The sequence below is a fragment of the Piliocolobus tephrosceles genome, chromosome 10 (genome assembly GCF_002776525.5).
Source record: "Piliocolobus tephrosceles isolate RC106 chromosome 10, ASM277652v3, whole genome shotgun sequence".
NCBI lineage: Eukaryota > Metazoa > Chordata > Mammalia > Primates > Cercopithecidae > Piliocolobus > Piliocolobus tephrosceles.
This window is the reverse complement of record NC_045443.1, coordinates 85,405,677-85,423,552: the sequence shown is the minus strand read 5'-3', so window position 1 is coordinate 85,423,552 and position 17,876 is coordinate 85,405,677. Positions and strand designations below refer to the sequence as shown.

Here is a 17,876-nt window from a genome sequence, read left to right as displayed (position 1 = left end):
TGGAATCTGGCTACATGATGATTAAGTAGCCTAATATATTTTCAGGTAGTTATTAATATATCACAATTTAAAGATGATTTTTCCCAAATCAATGGATAGCAGAGAGTATATATTGAAATAGTTGTTTTTATTATCTTAGAATATGAGTATCTCATTTACCTATGTCAAATTTTTAGTGTTATTATCAAACCCTCTATAGAAACGAAGATTTAGAAATAGTTGTTTACTTGTGAAATACTTATCACTTTCTATTATAAAAGCATAAACTAGTTTATAGTCCATATTCAACTAGAACATTGAAAGATTAAAATATGCTATTTTATTTTTGCTAGTCCTTTTTAGTTAATATGCTAAAACTGAGTAAGAAAACTACAGTTCACCTGAGTGAACATTGACCTACAGTTACATGTGAGGTCATTTATGATGAGCAAACAATGGATTAGGTAACAATGAGGAAAATTCTAGAAGTTTGAGTTTGTGTGCTTACTAGCAACCACTTTCAACATTTCTGCAAAGCTAGAGAAGGTATCTTCTAATTTAAATTTGTTTAAGAATTATCTATTGTGTAATATACTGTCAACAGGAGGTCAGTTTTAAAGGAATACTTAAAAGCCTGAAAGACTGTGGAAAAGAAATTATTTTTCCCCCTTTACATACTGATAGTTTTTGTATTTGCATTCCTGCAATTCATATATATTTTTCAAAAAAAAAAAAAAAAAAAACAAACAAACATTGGATTAGCAGCAAGAGAGTTGAAAATGGCAGAAGTTGGGAATGACTGCTATTTCTTTTTTAATTCCACATGCATAAAGGTAAATATTGTACAACTGACAGTACTTCACATGCTTAATTTGAGTAGAATGAAGGAAGATATGGCAATAACTTGCATTGCTGAGCCAAAGTTTACTATTTTCTTGTCAGATATCTTATATATGTAAAATCTAGAGTAAAAGCCTAGCATGTATTTTTGACATACTGAATTTCTCTGAAGAAATCTGAGATAATTTGAAATTATTATTTGTTTGAAACTACCCTTATATATGCCAGTTACATGCCTATAGCTTTTGAATCTTCATGTGGCACTTTTGCCTATGTTATGGCACCTTGAGACATTAAATTCCTAATATTGAAACGTTATATGTTATAAGATATTGTTTTAATTAATATCATTCCAGTCATTATAAATTCAAATAGTTGAATTCAGGTAACTGTCAAACTTATTGTAATAAATCTGTTTTCTTATTTGAAATTTATTTACCCAATTACTGAATTTTCCTCTGTCAAAAGTCTAAGTAACAACAAATATTTAAATATCGTAAAAAAGAAAATAATTAATATAAACAAATTGGCCACATAAAGTTTATAAAGTTAAATGGGAAAAACTGATAATTCCTCCAATGTATTAGGATGAATGGATCTTCATAAAACCAGATAAAGGTAGAAACTCAATATTTGGAGCTTCGTGCTCATGCAAGAAATAATCCAGCGAAAAATATGTTATGTCTGGTTTAAAGTGTTTCCTCACTGTTAGGAAACCTGAATGGACTCAACCTCTCTGACCACAGAAATTAGATTCATTTATGTTACCTGTTAAATTAAATGCTAGGATAATAAAGAATAATAACAGATTTCATGTCCCAGGTGGGCAGAGTGTTTTGTCTATTTCACTGCTGTATCCTCAAGTACTTAGTACAGTGACTAATGAGTAAGTTACCAGTAAATAATTAAATGAATAAATAATAATAATAGCTCACAATACCTTGTATCACATCATTTTTGCAGCTAACCTGTGAGGAAAGTATTTTTTATTTCCTGTACACAGATGAGAAAACTAAAGCACAGAGAGGATGAGTTAAGTATTAACTTTGTGACGATGGGCAAGTAGTGGAGCCCAGGCTTTCAAATACCAGTTTATTGACTTGAAAACCTCTGCCCACAAACCCATGCTGTGAGAGTACATGGATCTACTTTAACAAGGGGGAGAGAGTGAAGATGGAAGTAGGAGAGAGATAAAAGATAGCGAACAACCATGGAACATGTGTCAAAAGAGAGAAGAATGTTGTCCACCTCTCTTCCCACACAACAGGGGCTTGTAGTAGTTTTTACCAACTGTGTGTTTGCGTTTAAAAGAACATGGAATTTTAAAAAAGTAATAGCAGCCCATTGAAACAATACACATCTACTTGTGTTGTCATATAAGGAAGTCAGTGAGTATATGTATAGGCAATTGTTTATTTTCTAAGCTAAAGGCACAAAGTACATATATTTAATGTAGTACATCATAATATAATAATTAAAATTCCACAATAACTTAAATTTTAAGTTCCATAAAAACTTAACAGTATCTCCATAAGCTGAGAAAACAGATGATCTAATAAAAGGATTGATTAATATAAATCATTTTCACAATTAGAATATAGGTAGGGTTTCTTAAAAGTTTCATCTGGCTTTCTTCAGAACGAGAAATTAAGTTGTTCTGTCACTGAATTGTGATCAAAGTGTCACTGGATTCTTACATCTCTATTCTTAGTGAACCATATGGATTAACGAATAACAAAAAGTAGTGTTTTATCAGTGATTTGCGGCATGTTGTACTATTTAATCATTAGATTATCTTGTTGCTTTCTCACCGAAGTTAGACTAACTTGCTAAAATTTAGACTTATGGTCTAAAATTGATAGTGTATATCTTTGTGATTCTAATTTAATCTACTCGTATTTTCTTTAACAAATTAGCGACCTATTGTTGTTAAACACTAATGTCAACATATTGAGCTTTCTACACTGTTTACTTTTTCTTTTAGGGTTCCCAGTGCCGATTCCGACACTGTGAAGAGGCCCTTGGCAGTGACACTGTGTGCTCATTATGGAGAGAGAGGAAATGTTTAGATCCACTTTGCAGATTTAGACACATGGAAATGCAGGTAGAATTACTTAGCATCATCATTTTTGTTAAAAAGCATTTCCCTTCAATAATGCTGAATTATACTTTTACAAAACAATAGGGAAGAAATCATTCTTCCTTCTATTTGATTTTAGACATTTTGCAACTTTTTCAACTTAATGGAGGAACATGTTTTAGAAATACCCATTGCAGCTTTTGAATAGCAGGGCTTAGAAACACTGAAAGCTGGAAAACACACATGATCCTAAATCAGTTAACTAACCATTTTTGTGTCATTGTGCAGTATTGTACCACATTGTATTTGTTGTAAATAGGGCATCTAATCATTACATTTCCCCCCATCTTATTTTATCTAGCAAAACTGCAGCATTTCCTGCTTCTGGGAAACTCAGCCTCTTGGTTGTGTGAAGATCAGCTGTATCTTTTATCACAGCAAACCTCGAAATATCAATGGATTATTTTTGCCACCAAGTAGCAGTGAGTACATTTTTTGAATAACATGGACACACCATATTCTAATCTTGTTTTGGAGTAGCAGCATAGAATGACACATTTAAAAAGTATGACAAGGTGAGCAATGCAATTTAATAGCCAGTGGGTAATTTGGAATGATTCTACATGAGATGAGAGAAAGCTTAGAATGAGCCATTAAGTAACTAACAAGATGAAGTGAACAAAGAGCAAGTTAACTTTATGTGTATCTAAAATGGATTTTATTCATATGAAAAGTAAGACAGCTACTGACCTCACTAAATAGAAGGAGGCTGTGTCTTAGCAAAGTATTACACAACTGAAGCCAAGAATTTACTTGGGTTAAACTGTGGAGCAATTTATGCCCTAGTGCATTGATGAAAACAATGGAGCATTACACCAGCAAAGAATGGAAGCTAACATCTCAGTGTGATACCAATAGAGGTGGACAGATTAACAGAGAAACCAGGGAATGGGGTAAAATGAGATCTGCTAAAGCCCTCGTTATCCCTGTTAACTGTGGACATGCCAGGGCTACATCCTCTGAGCAATGACAACAGAGGCTGCATATTGTGGGAGAAAATAAATTTTACTAAAATATTCCAACAAAGTCACTCAAAAATTAAAAAACAGCTTCAGATTTAGGATGAGAAATCAATAGTCAGAGTTGCTACAATATATTATCACACATTCTGAGTTTTCAATAAAAATTATAAGACATGCAAAGAAACAGAAAAGTATAATCCACATACAGAAATAAAGGAGGCAACAGAATGCCTATGAGAGGGTTCTGATGTTCAACTGTGCATTGATTTTTTTTTAACTTTTATTTTTACTTCAGGGGTACAGGTTTGTTTGTGCAGGTTTGTTCTAAAGATAAATCGCATGTCCTGGGGTTTGGTGTACATATTATTTTGTCACCCAGGTTATAAGCATAGTACCTGATAGGTAGTTTTTCAATCCTCACCCTCCTCTCACCCTCCACCCTCAAGTTGGCCCCAGTGTCTGTTCTTTCCTTCTTTGTGCCCATGCATACTCAATGTTTAGCTCCCATTCATAAGTGAGAAGGTACAGTGTTTTGTTTTCTATTAGTGTGTCAGTTCACTTAGGATAATGGCCTCCAGCTCCGTTCATGTTGCTGCAAAGGACATGATCTTATTCTTTTTTGTGGCTGTGTAGTATTTCATCGTGTATATGTGCCACATTTTCTTTATCCAGTCTTCCATTGTTGGGCATTTAGGTTGACTCCATGTTTTTGCTATTGTGAATAGAGCTGTGATGAGCATACACATGCATGTGTCTTCATGGTAGACTGTATATACCAAATAATGGGATTGCTGGGTCAAATGGTATTTCTGTTTTAAGTTCTTTCTGCCAAACTGCTCTCCACAATGGCTGAACTAATTGTACATTCCCACTAGTAGTGTATAAGCATACCCTTTTTTCTGCAGCCTCATCAGCATCTGTTATTTTTTAGCTTTTTAATAATAGCCATTCTGATTAGTGTGAGATAGTATCTCATTGTGGTTTTGAGTTGCCTTTCTCTAATGATTAGTGATGATGGGCATTTTTTCATACGTTTGTTGGCTGCATATATGTCTTCCTTCGAAAAGTGTTCATGAGCAGACAATGATTTAAAGCAATAATTATAATATGTCCAAAGACCTAAACTCCTGCGTAAAGAAGTAAAGAACAGTATTATGACAACATCTCAACAATAGAGACTATCAATGGATAAAAACCATGAAAAAAACCTAAAAAATGGAAATTTTGGAGTTGAGCACACAATATCTGAAATGGAAAAAAAAAATACTATAAGGGATCAAGGGTAGATTTGAGAACTGCAAAAGAAAGAACCGGTAAATTTGAAGATAAATCAACGTAGATTATACAATCTGAAAAACCAAGAGAAAAATAAATGAAAAAGAGATGAACAAAGCCTAAGATAAATATGAGGCATTTTACTAAAATGTAAGGAAAGAAAAAATAATGGCTGAAATTCCCCAAATTTGATTAAAAAATTAATCTGAATATACAAGAAGCTCAACAAACTCTAAGTTGGATATACACAAATATATCTGCAGCCAGACACAATATAAAAAATGATAAATACCAGTGATAAAGGCAAATTCTGGAAAACAAGAAGATAAAAATGTTTTATTACATATAATAGAACTGCAGTATGATTAACAGCTACCTTCCCATCAGAAACAATATAGGCAGTATTCACTGTAGACTGCAAGAACAAAAGTTGTGGCAATCAAGAATCTTTGTCCAGAAAACTACTTTTAAATGCTGTATTTCAAAAATAAAAAGGCAAACAAAGACATTCCCAGAAAACAAAAACTGAGAGAATTTGTTGCCAGTATGTTCATCTGAAAATAAATACTAAAGGAAAACTTTCAGGTGGAAAGCAAGAGACCTGTTGCATCTTTCTTTCCAATCTAGAAGCCTTTTAGCTGATTATACTGCAACAATTTCCCTGTCTTGACTACTAATGACAAGAATGAACACTCTTGTCTTATTCCCGATCTTAGGGGTAAAGCTTTCAGATTTCATCAAGTATGATGTCAGTCCTGGATTTTTTATATAAATCCAGGCATGATCTTTTATTTCCAAAATTCTAGAAATCTTATTATTTATTTATTTTATTATACTTTAAGTTCTAGGGTACATGTGCATAACGTGCAGGTTTGTCACCTATGTATACTTGTGTGATGTTGGTGTGCTGTACCCATCAACTCGTCAGCACCCATCAACTCGTCATTTACATCAGGTATAACTACCAATGCAATCCCTCCCCCCCCCGCTCCCCCGATAGGACCTGGTGTGTGATGTTCCCCTTCCCGAGTCCAAGTGATCTCATTGCTCAGTTCCCACCTATGAGTGAGGACATGCGGTGTTTGGTTTTCTGTTCTTGTGATAGTTTGCTAAGAATGATGGTTTCCAGCTGCATCCATGTCCCTACAAAGGACACAAACTCATCCTTTTTTATGGCTGCATAGTATTCCATGGTGTATATGTGCCACATTTTCTTAATCCAGTCTGTCACTGATGGACATTAGGGTTGATTCCAAGTCTTTGCTATTGTGAATAGTGCCACAGTAAACATAAGTGTGCATGTATCTTTATAGCAGAATGATTTATAATCCTTTGGGTATATCCCCAGTAATGGTATGGCTGGGTCATATGGTACTTCTAGTTCTAGATCCTTGAGGAATTGCCATACTGTCTTCCACAATGGTTGAACTAGTTTGCAATCCCACCAACAGTGTAAAAGTGTTCCTATTTCTCCACATCCTCTCCAGCACCTGTTTTTTCCTGACTTTTTAATGATTGCCATTCTAACTGGTGTGAGATGGTATCTCATTGTGGTTTTGATTTGCATTTCTCTGATGGCGAGTGATGATGAGCATTTTTTCATGTGTCTGTTGGCTGTATGAATGTCTTCTTTTGAGAAATGTCTGTTCATATCCTTTCCCCACTTTTTGATGGGGTTGTTTGTTTTCTTCTTGTAAATTTGTTTGAGTTCTTTGTAGGTTCTGGATATTAGCCCTTTGTCTGATGAGTAGATTGAAAAAATTTTCTCGCATTCTGTAGGTTGCCTGTTCACTCTGATGGTAGTTTCTTTTGCTGTGCAGAAGCTCTTTAGTTTAATTAGATCCCATTTGTCAATTTTGGCTTTCGTTGCCATTGCTTTTGGTGTTTTAGACATGAACTCCTTGCCCGTGCCTGTGTCCTGAATGGTATTCCCTAGGTTTTCTTCTAGGGTTTTTATGGTATTAGGTCTAACATTTAAGTTTCTAATCCATCTTGAATTAATTTTTGTATAAGGAGTAAGGAAAGGATCCAGTTTCAGCTTTCTACTTATGGCTAGCCAATTTTCCCAGCACCATTTATTAAATAGGGAATCCTTTCCCCATTTCTTGTTTTTCTCATGTTTATCAAAGATCAGATGGCTGTAGATGTGTGGTATTATTTCTGAGGACTCTGTTCTGTTCCATTGGTTTATATCTCTGTTTTGGTACCAGTACTATGCTCTTTTGGTTACTGTAGCCTTGTAGTATAGTTTGAAGTCAGGTAGCGTGATGCCTCCAGCTTTGTTCTTTTGACTTAGGATTGTCTTGGCAATGCGGGCTCTTTTTTGGTTCCATATGAACTTTAAAGCAGTTTTTTCCAAGTCTGTGAAGAAAGTCATTGGTAGCTTGATGGGGATGGCATTGAATCTATAAATTACCTTGGGCAGTATGGCCATTTTCACGATATTGATTCTTCCTATCCATGAGCATGGTATGTTCTTTTTTTTTTTTTTTTTTTGAGACGGAGTCTTGCTCTGTCACCCAGGCTGGAGTGCAGTGGCCAGATCTCGGCTCACTGTAAGCTCCGCCTCCCGGGTTTACGCCATTCTCCTGCCTCAGCCTCCCGAATAGCTGGGACTACAGGTGCCTGCTGCCTCGCCTGGCTAGTTTTTTGTATTTTTTAGTAGAGACGGGGTTTCACCATGTTAGCCAGGATGGTCTCAATCTCCTGACCTCATGATCCACCCATCTCGGCCTCCCAAAGTGCTGGGATTACAGGCTTGAGCCACCGCACCCAGCAATATGTTCTTTCATTTGTTTGTGTCCTCTTTTATTTCACTGAGCAGTGGTTTGTAGTTCTCCTTGAAGAGGTCCTTTACATCCCTTATAAGTTGGATTCCTAGTTATTTTATTCTCCTTGAAGCAATTGTGAATGGAAATGCATTCATGATTTGGCTCTCTGTTTGTCTGTTACTGTTGTATAAGAATGCTTGTGATTTTTGCACATTAATTTTGTATCCTGAGACTTTGCTGAAGTTTCTTATTAGCTTAAGGAGATTTTGGGCTGAGACAATGGGGTTTTCTAAATATACAATCATGTCATCTGCAAACAGGGACAATTTGATTTCTTCTTTTCCTAACTGAATACCCTTGATTTCTTTCTCTTGCCTGATTGCCTTAGCCAGAACTTCCAACACTATGTTGAAAAGGAGTGGTGAGAGAGGGCATCCCTGTCTTGTGCCAGTTTTCAAAGGGAATTTTTCCAGTTTTTGCCCATTCAGTATGATATTGGCTGTGGGTTTGTCATAAATAGCTCTTATTATTTTGAGATATGTTCCATCAATACCGAATTTATTGAGCATTTTAGCATGAAGGGCTGTTGAATTTTGTCAAAGGCCTTTTCTGCATCTATTGAGATAATCATGTGGTTTTTGTCTTTGGTTCTGTTTATATGCTGGATTATGTTTATTGATTTGCGTTTCTTGAACCAGCCTTGCATCCCAGGATGGAGCCCACTTGATCATGGTGGATAAGCTTTTTGATGTGCTGCTGGATCTGGTTTGCCAGTATTTTATTGAGGATTTTTGCATCGATGTTCATCAGGGATATTGCTCTAAAATTCTCTTTTTTTGTTGTGTCTCTGCCAGGCTTTGGTATCAGGATGATGTTGGCCTCATAAAAAGAGTTAGGGAGGATTCCCTCTTTTTCTATTGATTGGAATAGTTTCAGAAGGAATGGTACCAGCTCCTCCTTGTACCTCTGGTAGAATTCAGCTGTGAATCCATCTGGTCCTGGACTTTTTTTGGTTGGTAGGCTATTAATTATTGCCTCAATTTCAGAGCCTGCTATTGGTCTATTCAGGGATTCAACTTCTTCCTGGTTTAGTCTTGAGAGAGTGTAAGTGTCCAGGAAATTATCCATTTCTTCTAGATTTTCTAGTTGATTTGTGTAGAGGTGTTTATAGTATTCTCTGATGGTAGTTTGTATTTCTGTGGGGTCGGTGGTGATATCCCCTTTATCGTTTTTTATTGCGTCTATTTGATTCTTCTCTCTTTTCTTCCTTATTAGTCTTGCTAGCGGTCTATCAATTTTGTTGATCTTTTCAAAAAACCAACTCCTGGATTCATTGATTTTTTGGAGGATTTTTGTGTCTCTATCTCCTTCAGTTCTGCCCTGATCTTAGTTATTTCTTGCCTTCTGCTAGCTTTTGAATGTGTTTGCTCTTGCTTCTCTAGTTCTTTTAATTGTGATGTTGGAGTGTCAATTTTAGATCTTTCCAGCTTTCTCTTGTGAGCATTTAGTGCTATAAATTTCCCTCTACACACTGCTTTAAATGTGTCCCAGAGATTCTGGTATGTTGTATCTTTGTTCTCATTGGTTTCAAAGAACATCTTTATTTCTGCCTTCATTTCGTTATGTACCCAGTAGTCATTCAGGAGCAGGTTATTCAGGTTCCATGTAGTTGAGCGGTTTTGATTGAGTTTCTTAGTCCTGAGTTCTAGTTTGATTGCACTGTCGTCTGAGAGACAGTTTGTTATAATTTCTGTTCTTGAATATTTGCTGAGGAGTGCTTTACTTCCAATTACGTGGTCAATTTTGGAATAAGTGTGATGTGGTGCTGAGAAGAAGGTATATTCTGTTGATTTGGGGTGGAGAGTTCTGTAGATGTCTATTAGGTCTGCTTGTTGCAGAGATGAGTTCAATTCCTGGATATCCTTGTTAACTTTCTGTCTCGTTGATCTGTCTAATGTTGACAGTGGGGTGTTGAAGTCTCCCATTATTATTGTATGGGAGTCTAAGTCTCTTTGTAAGTCTATAAGGACTTGCTTTATGAATCTGGGTGCTCCTATATTGGGTGCATATATATTTAGGATAGTTAGCTCTTCCTGTTGAATTGATCCCTTTACCATTATGTAATGGCCTTCTTTGTCTCTTTTGATCTTTGATGGTTTAAAGTCTGTTTCATCAGAGACTAGGATTGCAACCCCTGCTTTTTTTTGTTCTCCATTTGCTTGGTAGATCTTCCTCCATCCCTTTTTTTTGAGCCTATGTATGTCTCTGCATGTGAGATGGGTCTCCTGAAGACAGCAGACTGATGGGTCTTGACTCTTTATCCAGTTTGCCAGTCTGTGTCTTTTAATTGGAGCATTTAGTCCATTTACATTTAAGGTTAATATTGTTATGTGTGAACTTGATCCTGCCATTATGATATTAACTGGTTATTTTCCTCATTAGTTGATGCAGTTTCTTCCTAGCCTCGATGGTCTTTACATTTTGGCATGTTTTTGCAATGGCTGGTACCGGTTGTTCCTTTCCATATTTAGTGCTTCCTTCAGGGTCTGGTGGTGACAAAATCTCTAAGCATTTGCTTATCTGTAAAGAATTTTATTTCTCCTTCACTTATGAAACTTAGTTTGGCTGGATATGAAATTCTGGGTTTAAAATTCTTTTCTTTAAGAACGTTGAATATTGGCCCCCACTCTCTTCTGGCTTGTAGAGTTTCTGCCGAGAGATCTGCTGTCAGTCTGATGGGCTTCCCTTTGTGGGTAACCTGACCTTTCTCTCTGGCTGCCCTTAAGATTTTTTCCTTCATTTCAACTTTGGTGAATCTGGCAATTATGTGTCTTAGAGTTGCTCTTCTCGAGGAGTATCTTTGTGGTGTTCTCTGTATTTCCTGAATTTGAATGTTAGCCTGCCCTACTAGGTTGGGGAAGTTCTCCTGGATGATACCCTGAAGAGTGTTTTCCAACTTGGTTCCATTTTCTTCCTCACTTTCAGGCACCCCAGTCAGACGTAGATTTGGTCTTTTTACATAATCCCATACTTCTTGCAGGCTTTGTTTGTTTCTTTTTCTTCTTTTTTCTTTAGACTTCTCTTCTCGCTTCATTTCATTCATTTGATCCTCAATCGCTGATACTCTTTCTTCCAGTTGATCGAGTCGGTTGCTGAAGCTTGTGCATTTGTCACATATTTCTCGTGTCATGATTTTCATCTGTCAGTTCGTTTATGGCCTTCTCTGCATTAATTATTCTGGTTATCAATTCTTCCACTCTGTTTTCAAGATTTTTCATTTCTTTGCACTGGGTACGTAATTCCTCCTTTAGCTCTGAGAAGTTTGATGAACTGAAGCCTTCTTCTCTCATCTCGTCAAAGTCATTCTCCGTCCAGCTTTGGTCCGTTGCTGGCGATGAGCTGCGTTCCTTTGGAGGGGGAGATGTGCTCTTATTTTTTGAATTTCCAGCTTTTCTGCCCTGCTTTTTCCCCATCTTTGTGGTTTTATCTGCCTCTAGTGTTGATGATGGTGACGCACTGATGGGGTTTTGGTGTGGGTGTCCTTCCTGTTTGTTAGTTTTCCTTCTAACAGTCAAGACCCTCAGCTGTAGGTCTGTTGGAGATTGCTTGAGGTCCACTCCAGACCCTGTTTGCCTGGGAGTCAGCAGCAGAGGCTGCAGAAGATAGAATACTGCTGAATAGCGAGTGTACCTGTCTGATTCTTGCTTTGGAAGCTTCCTCTCAGGGGTGTACTCCACCGTGTGAGGTGTGGGGTGTCGGTCTGCCCTTAGTGGAGGATGTCTCCCTGTTAGGCTACTCAGGGGTCAGGGACCCACTTGAGCAGGCAGTCTGTCCGTTCCTAGCTCTCAACCTCCGTGTTGGGAGATCCACTGCTCTCTTCAAAGCTGTCAGACAGCGTCACTTGCGTCTGCAGAGGTTTCTGCTGCTTTTTTTTTTTTTTTTTCTGTTGTTGTTGTTGTTTAGCTGTGCCCTGTCCCCAGAGGTGGAGTCTACAGAGACTGGCAGGCCTCCTTGAGCTGCTGTGAGCTCCACCCAGTTCGATCTTCCCAGGGCTTTGTTTACCTACTTAAGCCTCAGCAATGGCGGGCACCCCTCCCCCAGCCTGGCTGCTGCCTTGCAGTTAGATCGCAGACTGCTGTGCTAGCAATGAGGAAGGGTCCGTGGGCATGGGACCCTCGAGGCCAGGTGTGGGATATAATCTCCTGGTGTGCCCGTTTGCTTAAAGCGCAGTATTGGGGTGAGAGTTACCCGATTTTCCAGGTGTTGTGTGTCTCAATTCCCCTGGCTAGGAAAAGGGATTCCCTTTCCCCTTGTGCTTCCCAGGTGAGGCAATGCCTCGCCCTGCTTCAGCTCTCGCTGGTCGGGCTGCAACAGCTGACCAGCACCAATTGTCTGGCACTCCCTAGTGAGATAAACCCAGTACCTCAGTTGAAAATGCAGAAATCACCTGTCTTCTATGTCACTCGCGCTGGGAGCTGGAGACTGGAGCTGTTCCTATTCAGCCATCTTGCTCCGCCCCCTAATTCTAGAAATCTAAAAATTATTTGAAATATGTTCAGCAACATTGTAGGATACAATATTAATATACAGTAATGGATTATGTTACTTTACAGTAGCAATGAACAAACTGAAAGTGAAATGAAAAAAATCCCACTTACAATACCATCAAAGAGGAAAAAATATTTAGGAATTAATTTAACATAAGATGTGCAAAGTTTATATTCAGAAAACTACAAAAGAGTTTTGAAAGAAATTAAAGAAAACCTTGAAAAATAGAGATATCCTTGTTCATAGATTGACTTTGTGGTTGGTGTGCCAGTATTTTCCAAATTGATCCACAGGTTCAATGTAGAAGTTATCAAAATCCCAATAGACTTATTTGCAGAAATTGAGAAGGTGATTGTAAAATTTATATGGAAATTTAAGGGACCCAGAATAGTGGAAAAAAAAAAAAAATCAGGAAAATGGAGACCAAATTTGGAGGACTTTTGCACTTCTTGATTTCAAAACCTACAAGTTACTACAAAACTGAAGTAATCAAGACTATTTGGACTAGCATAAAAATTGATCTATATATCACTGAGACAGGATTGTAAGACCAGAAATAAACTTTTATATGAATCAGTTTATGCTCAATAGATTTTCAACAAGGGCATAGAGGCCATTCAATGAGGAAAAAATAGTATTTTCAACAAATGGTGCCAAGACAACTAGATAGCCACATGCAAAGTAGTTAAGTAGCACAACTGCATCACATCATGAACAAAAATTAACTCAAAATGGATCAAAGAACAATATTCGACTTTGGAACACTGGATCACTCTTAAAAGGAAATCCACACCAATTAATAGTTACTCCTCATTTCTTTCCAATGGAACACTGGATAACTCCAAAAAAGAAACTCACACCCATTAACAGTTACTCCTCCTTTTTTCCCAATTCCCAAAACCTACACAGTCACTACTTCTTGTTTCTATAAATGTATCTGTTTTTGATATTTTATATAAATGGGATCATACAATATATTATTTTTGTGAATGACTTTTTCCACTTAGCATGTTTTCAAAATTCATCCATGTTGTCACATGCAACAGTACTTTATTACTTTTTATAGCCAAATAGCACTCCATTCTATGGATATGCCACATTTTATTTATTCACTTATCAGAGAATGGAAATTTAGTTTGTTTCCACTTTTTGACTGTTATAAACAATGTTGATATAAACATTTGTGTACAAATGATTATATTTGTATAATATGGACATATATTTTCACATCTTTTGGTAAGTAGCTGAAAATGTAATAGATGAGACATAGGATGACTCCATGTTTAATCTTTTGAGGAACTGCCAAATTGTATTCTAAAGAAGCTACAGCATTTTACATTCCTGATTGCAATGTACGAAGATTGCAGTTTCTTCACATCCCTGTCAACACTTGTTATTGTCTTTTTAATTAAAAAAATTGGCCGGGCGTGGTGGCTCAAGCCTGTAATCCCAGCACTTTGGGAGGCCGAGACGGGCGGATCACGAGGTCAGGAGATCCAGACCATCCTGGCTAACATGGTGAAACCCCGTCTCTACTAAAAACTACAAAAAAAAAAAAACTAGCCGGGCGAGGTGGCGGGCGCCTGTAGTCCCAGCTACTCGGGAGGCTGAGGCAGGAGGATAGCGTAAAACCCGGGAGACGGAGCTTGCAGTGAGCTGAGATCCGGTCACTGCACTCCTGCCCGGGCGACAGAGTGAGACTCCGTCTCAAAAAAAAAAAAATAAATAAATTAATTAATTAAAAAAATTAATCATTGTAATCATTGTAGTATGAAGTGATATCTCATTTGGCTTTGTTTGTTTTTGTTTTGAAACGGAGTCTTGCTCTGTTGCTCAGGCTAGAGTGCAGTGGCATGATCTCAGCTAAATGCAGCCTCAACCTCTTGGACTCAAGTGATACTTCTACCTCAGCCTCCTGAGTAGCTGGGACTCCAGGTGTGCGCCATCACACCTGGCTAATTTTTGTATTTTTTGCAGAGATAGGGTTTTGCCATGTTGCCCAGGCTGGATCTCATTTATTCTCTCTGTGCCACCTTGGGGTTCTGAGTGTTTCTTCATTCTCTGGCTGAGAGGGCTGGAAACTCTTTCCAGCAAAATCTGGACCTTGTTGACAGGTGCTTTCACGGCTCACCTCCATGTGCTAGGGGGCTGGCTATTTTCATTAATTGCTTGTTCTTTTGGTGTCATATCTAAAAAAGCTTTGCATGACCTAAAGGTTCTTCTATGAGTTGTATAGTTGCAGCTTTTGCATTTTGTTCTTAGATCCACTTTGCATGAATTTTTGTTTCTAATGTGATGAAGTTGTGCAACTTAATTGCTTTGCATGTGGAAATCTAGTCATCCCAGCAACATTTGTTGAAAATACTATTCTTTCCCCCATTGAATGGTCTATGTACCCTTGTTGAAAATCAGTTAAGCATAAATGGATTCATGTAAATATTTAGTTCTTGTCTTGCAATCCCATTCCAATGATATATAGATGTACTTTTATTTTTATGCTAGTCCAGATAGATAGTCTTGATTACTTTAGTTTTGTAGTAATGTCCATATAAATTTTAGAATCGACATCTCAATTTTTGTCAATAAGTCCATTGGGATTTTGATAAGAGTTGTATCATACCTGTAGATTAATTTGGAAAATATTGCCATACCAACCACAAATCAATCCATAAACAAGGATATATTTCCGTTTCAACATTTCTTTAACTTCTTTCAACAATATTTTTTCTTATTTCAGCAATCTTTTTCAGAATATAAATTTTTGCACCTTATGTTAAAATTAATTCCTAAATATTTTTTCTCTTTGATGCTATTGTAAATGGGATTATTTTTCATTTCATTTTCAGTTTAATCATTGCTAGTGTGTGGAAACACAATCCATTATTGTATTATTATTGTACACATTTTAAAATAATATATAGTTAATTAGGAGGGCAATGATTGATTATTAAATGTACTTATCATCACATGTATCTTGAACAGACTGAAATGTTGCATTTTCTCTGCAGATATCACACTACAGAAAGAAAGTCAGGAAGGAATTCCACTCCAAACCCAGAGTCAGGAACCTCTGAAACCTCAGGAAAATGTATCACGACCGATCCACCATCCTTTAGTTTTAAAAACTAATTTTGAGGAAGAAGAGGAAGTGGATGAACAAAATGGTTAGTAGATCTTTTTTCAGGTTTACAATGCACATTCAAAAACCTCACAACATTTTCTACATATGTGTTTAACTATAAGGGTTTGTGATGTAATATATAAGGCAGATTTTGCTGAGAAAATAATTATAATTGTATTAAACAAATTTAATTAATTATGTTCTAAGTGTAACATATTTATGATCTTTTGGATTGGAAAGTTTTTGTTGCATGATGGCTGGGAGACAGATGTGATGCTTAAGTATATATTGGCGCTTCATATACACCATGGAATACTATGCAGCCATAAAAAAGGATGAGTTCATGTCCTTTGCAGGGACATCGATGAAGCTGGAAACCATCATTCTCAGCAAACTAACACAAGAATGGAAAACCAAACACCACATGTTCTCACTCGTAGGTGGGAATTGAACAATGAGAACACATGGACACGAGGAGGGGAACATCACACACCAGGGCTTGTCCAAGAGTGGGGGGCCGGGGAGGGATAACGTTAGGAGAGATACCTAATGTAGAGGGTTGATGGGTGCAGCAAACCACCATGGCACGTGTGTACCTATGTAACAAACCTGCACGTTCTGCACATGTATCCCAGTACTTTATACATATATATTTAAATATCTGTAGGTGCTTATAGAGATCTACGTATGTGTTAATAATATATCAGTTTCACATTTAATCCTTGAAGTTATAGAGATCTATGTAGTAGTTAACAATCTATAAATCACTGTTATCTGCATTATTCTAAGTCATCCTCACAAGAGTATGAACAGGCTTAAGACCCATGTCTTTGCATTTTAGTTCATCCTTTGCCTCCCGTAGCAACCCAGCACAGTGGTGCCAGAAAGTGTGTATATATAAGATAAGCATGAAGAAAGACTCTCAATCTATCTTTGTGTTGGAATATGTCCTTCTATGGACTATGGGCCACCATAGTTTCTGTGCTTAGGAATACACAGAGCTATTTATTACTGTTTCTGTGTGCTGAAGCTCCATGTCTTTCATGCCTACCTCAACCTCGAGATAAACATACACCATCTCAACACTGAGTCTATACATTCAGCGTCCCATTTCAAAATACATAATACATAGCCCTTTGTTTTCTCTTGACATTGTTTTCAATACTTAAAATGTAGCAATTTGAAATATTTACTAGTATGAAAAATTATTGATTTTAAAAATATAAAAAAGTAATCTATCCATGAGAACAGTATTTGGGATTTTCCTTTCTGGTTTATAAATTTTCAGATTATTTGGCTTTGGGACAATTTAATTTAAAAAATATATATCCTATAGATGCTTCTAGTTTATGGACAAAGACCCCTGAAGAAATTGAAGAAAAAAGAGCAATAAAGGAGATGTGTTATAAATCTGGTAAGAAATCAAACATAATTTTTGTATTTTCTGATACTTGATGTGATAAATACACTAACCATTACTTTTCTTATGGTTGATTAGGGGAATACTACAGATTTCATACTCCTCCAGATATTTTATCATCAAAAAGCATGGCACCTACAGCAGAAAAAGAGTTAGAAAAGCCTTTGGAAAATGGCAGTGAATTGCAAGAAGGTAAGAAATGAAAAGGCAGCATTCATAGTGATATGTAAGAGATACTTAGTGTGATAGACTAAATTATTTAGTATGATGTACAGAAGAATAAAGTGATAATACATCATAACTGAGATCTAGAAGAAGGTGTTTGTATTGAATGACCCAAAGCTGCTATTAATGGGATTATGTTATTCTAGAGAGGTGACAGAATGAATAGACTTCATTAACACATAATGACACTACACACTCCATGGGGTAATCCTGTAAATAATTTGCTTCTATCATTTTATTTGTCTTTGTAAAAAAATTCCCCCTGTGAAAGAGGTCTAGATTTTTCTTTCTGAATAGAAAAGTAAGCCTAGCCCAAGAAGAACGAAAGAGAGATCACAGAATGACGCTAGTGGCGGAACAGAGATTATTCCGTCATTGAATGAGAGTCTTCTGTAGACTAGGCTATTTCAGGGGCCATGCTGGAGGACAAGTAGAAGGCTTTGCGTTTTATGGTGCTTACCTTTGGAGAATCTGATTTACTACGGATAAATATCTGCAATATGTACAAGTGTTTATAGCGAACTATTCCAACATAAGGCGGTAGGTGGCAGCAAGACATCATCAGATGGAGAAGAGTCCACAAGACTTGGGGGCC

General features: G+C 36.9%; 1 protein-coding gene across 2 annotated transcripts in view; it reads left to right on the top strand.

Annotated features, from left to right (window-relative positions):
• The first annotated feature begins 469 nt into the window (after positions 1-469).
• Positions 470-17,876, top strand: part of C10H12orf50 (chromosome 10 C12orf50 homolog) — a 32,103-nt gene continuing 14,696 nt past the window's right edge. For both annotated transcript variants that reach the window (XM_026454607.2, XM_023221581.3), the window contains exons 1-6: positions 470-525; positions 2,804-2,923; positions 3,261-3,381; positions 15,524-15,679; positions 16,973-17,050; positions 17,135-17,248. In XM_026454607.2, coding sequence (XP_026310392.1) covers positions 2,912-2,923; positions 3,261-3,381; positions 15,524-15,679; positions 16,973-17,050; positions 17,135-17,248 — 481 coding nt within the window. In that variant the 5' untranslated portion in view covers positions 470-525; positions 2,804-2,911. The remainder of the gene's footprint in view (positions 526-2,803; positions 2,924-3,260; positions 3,382-15,523; positions 15,680-16,972; positions 17,051-17,134; positions 17,249-17,876) is intronic.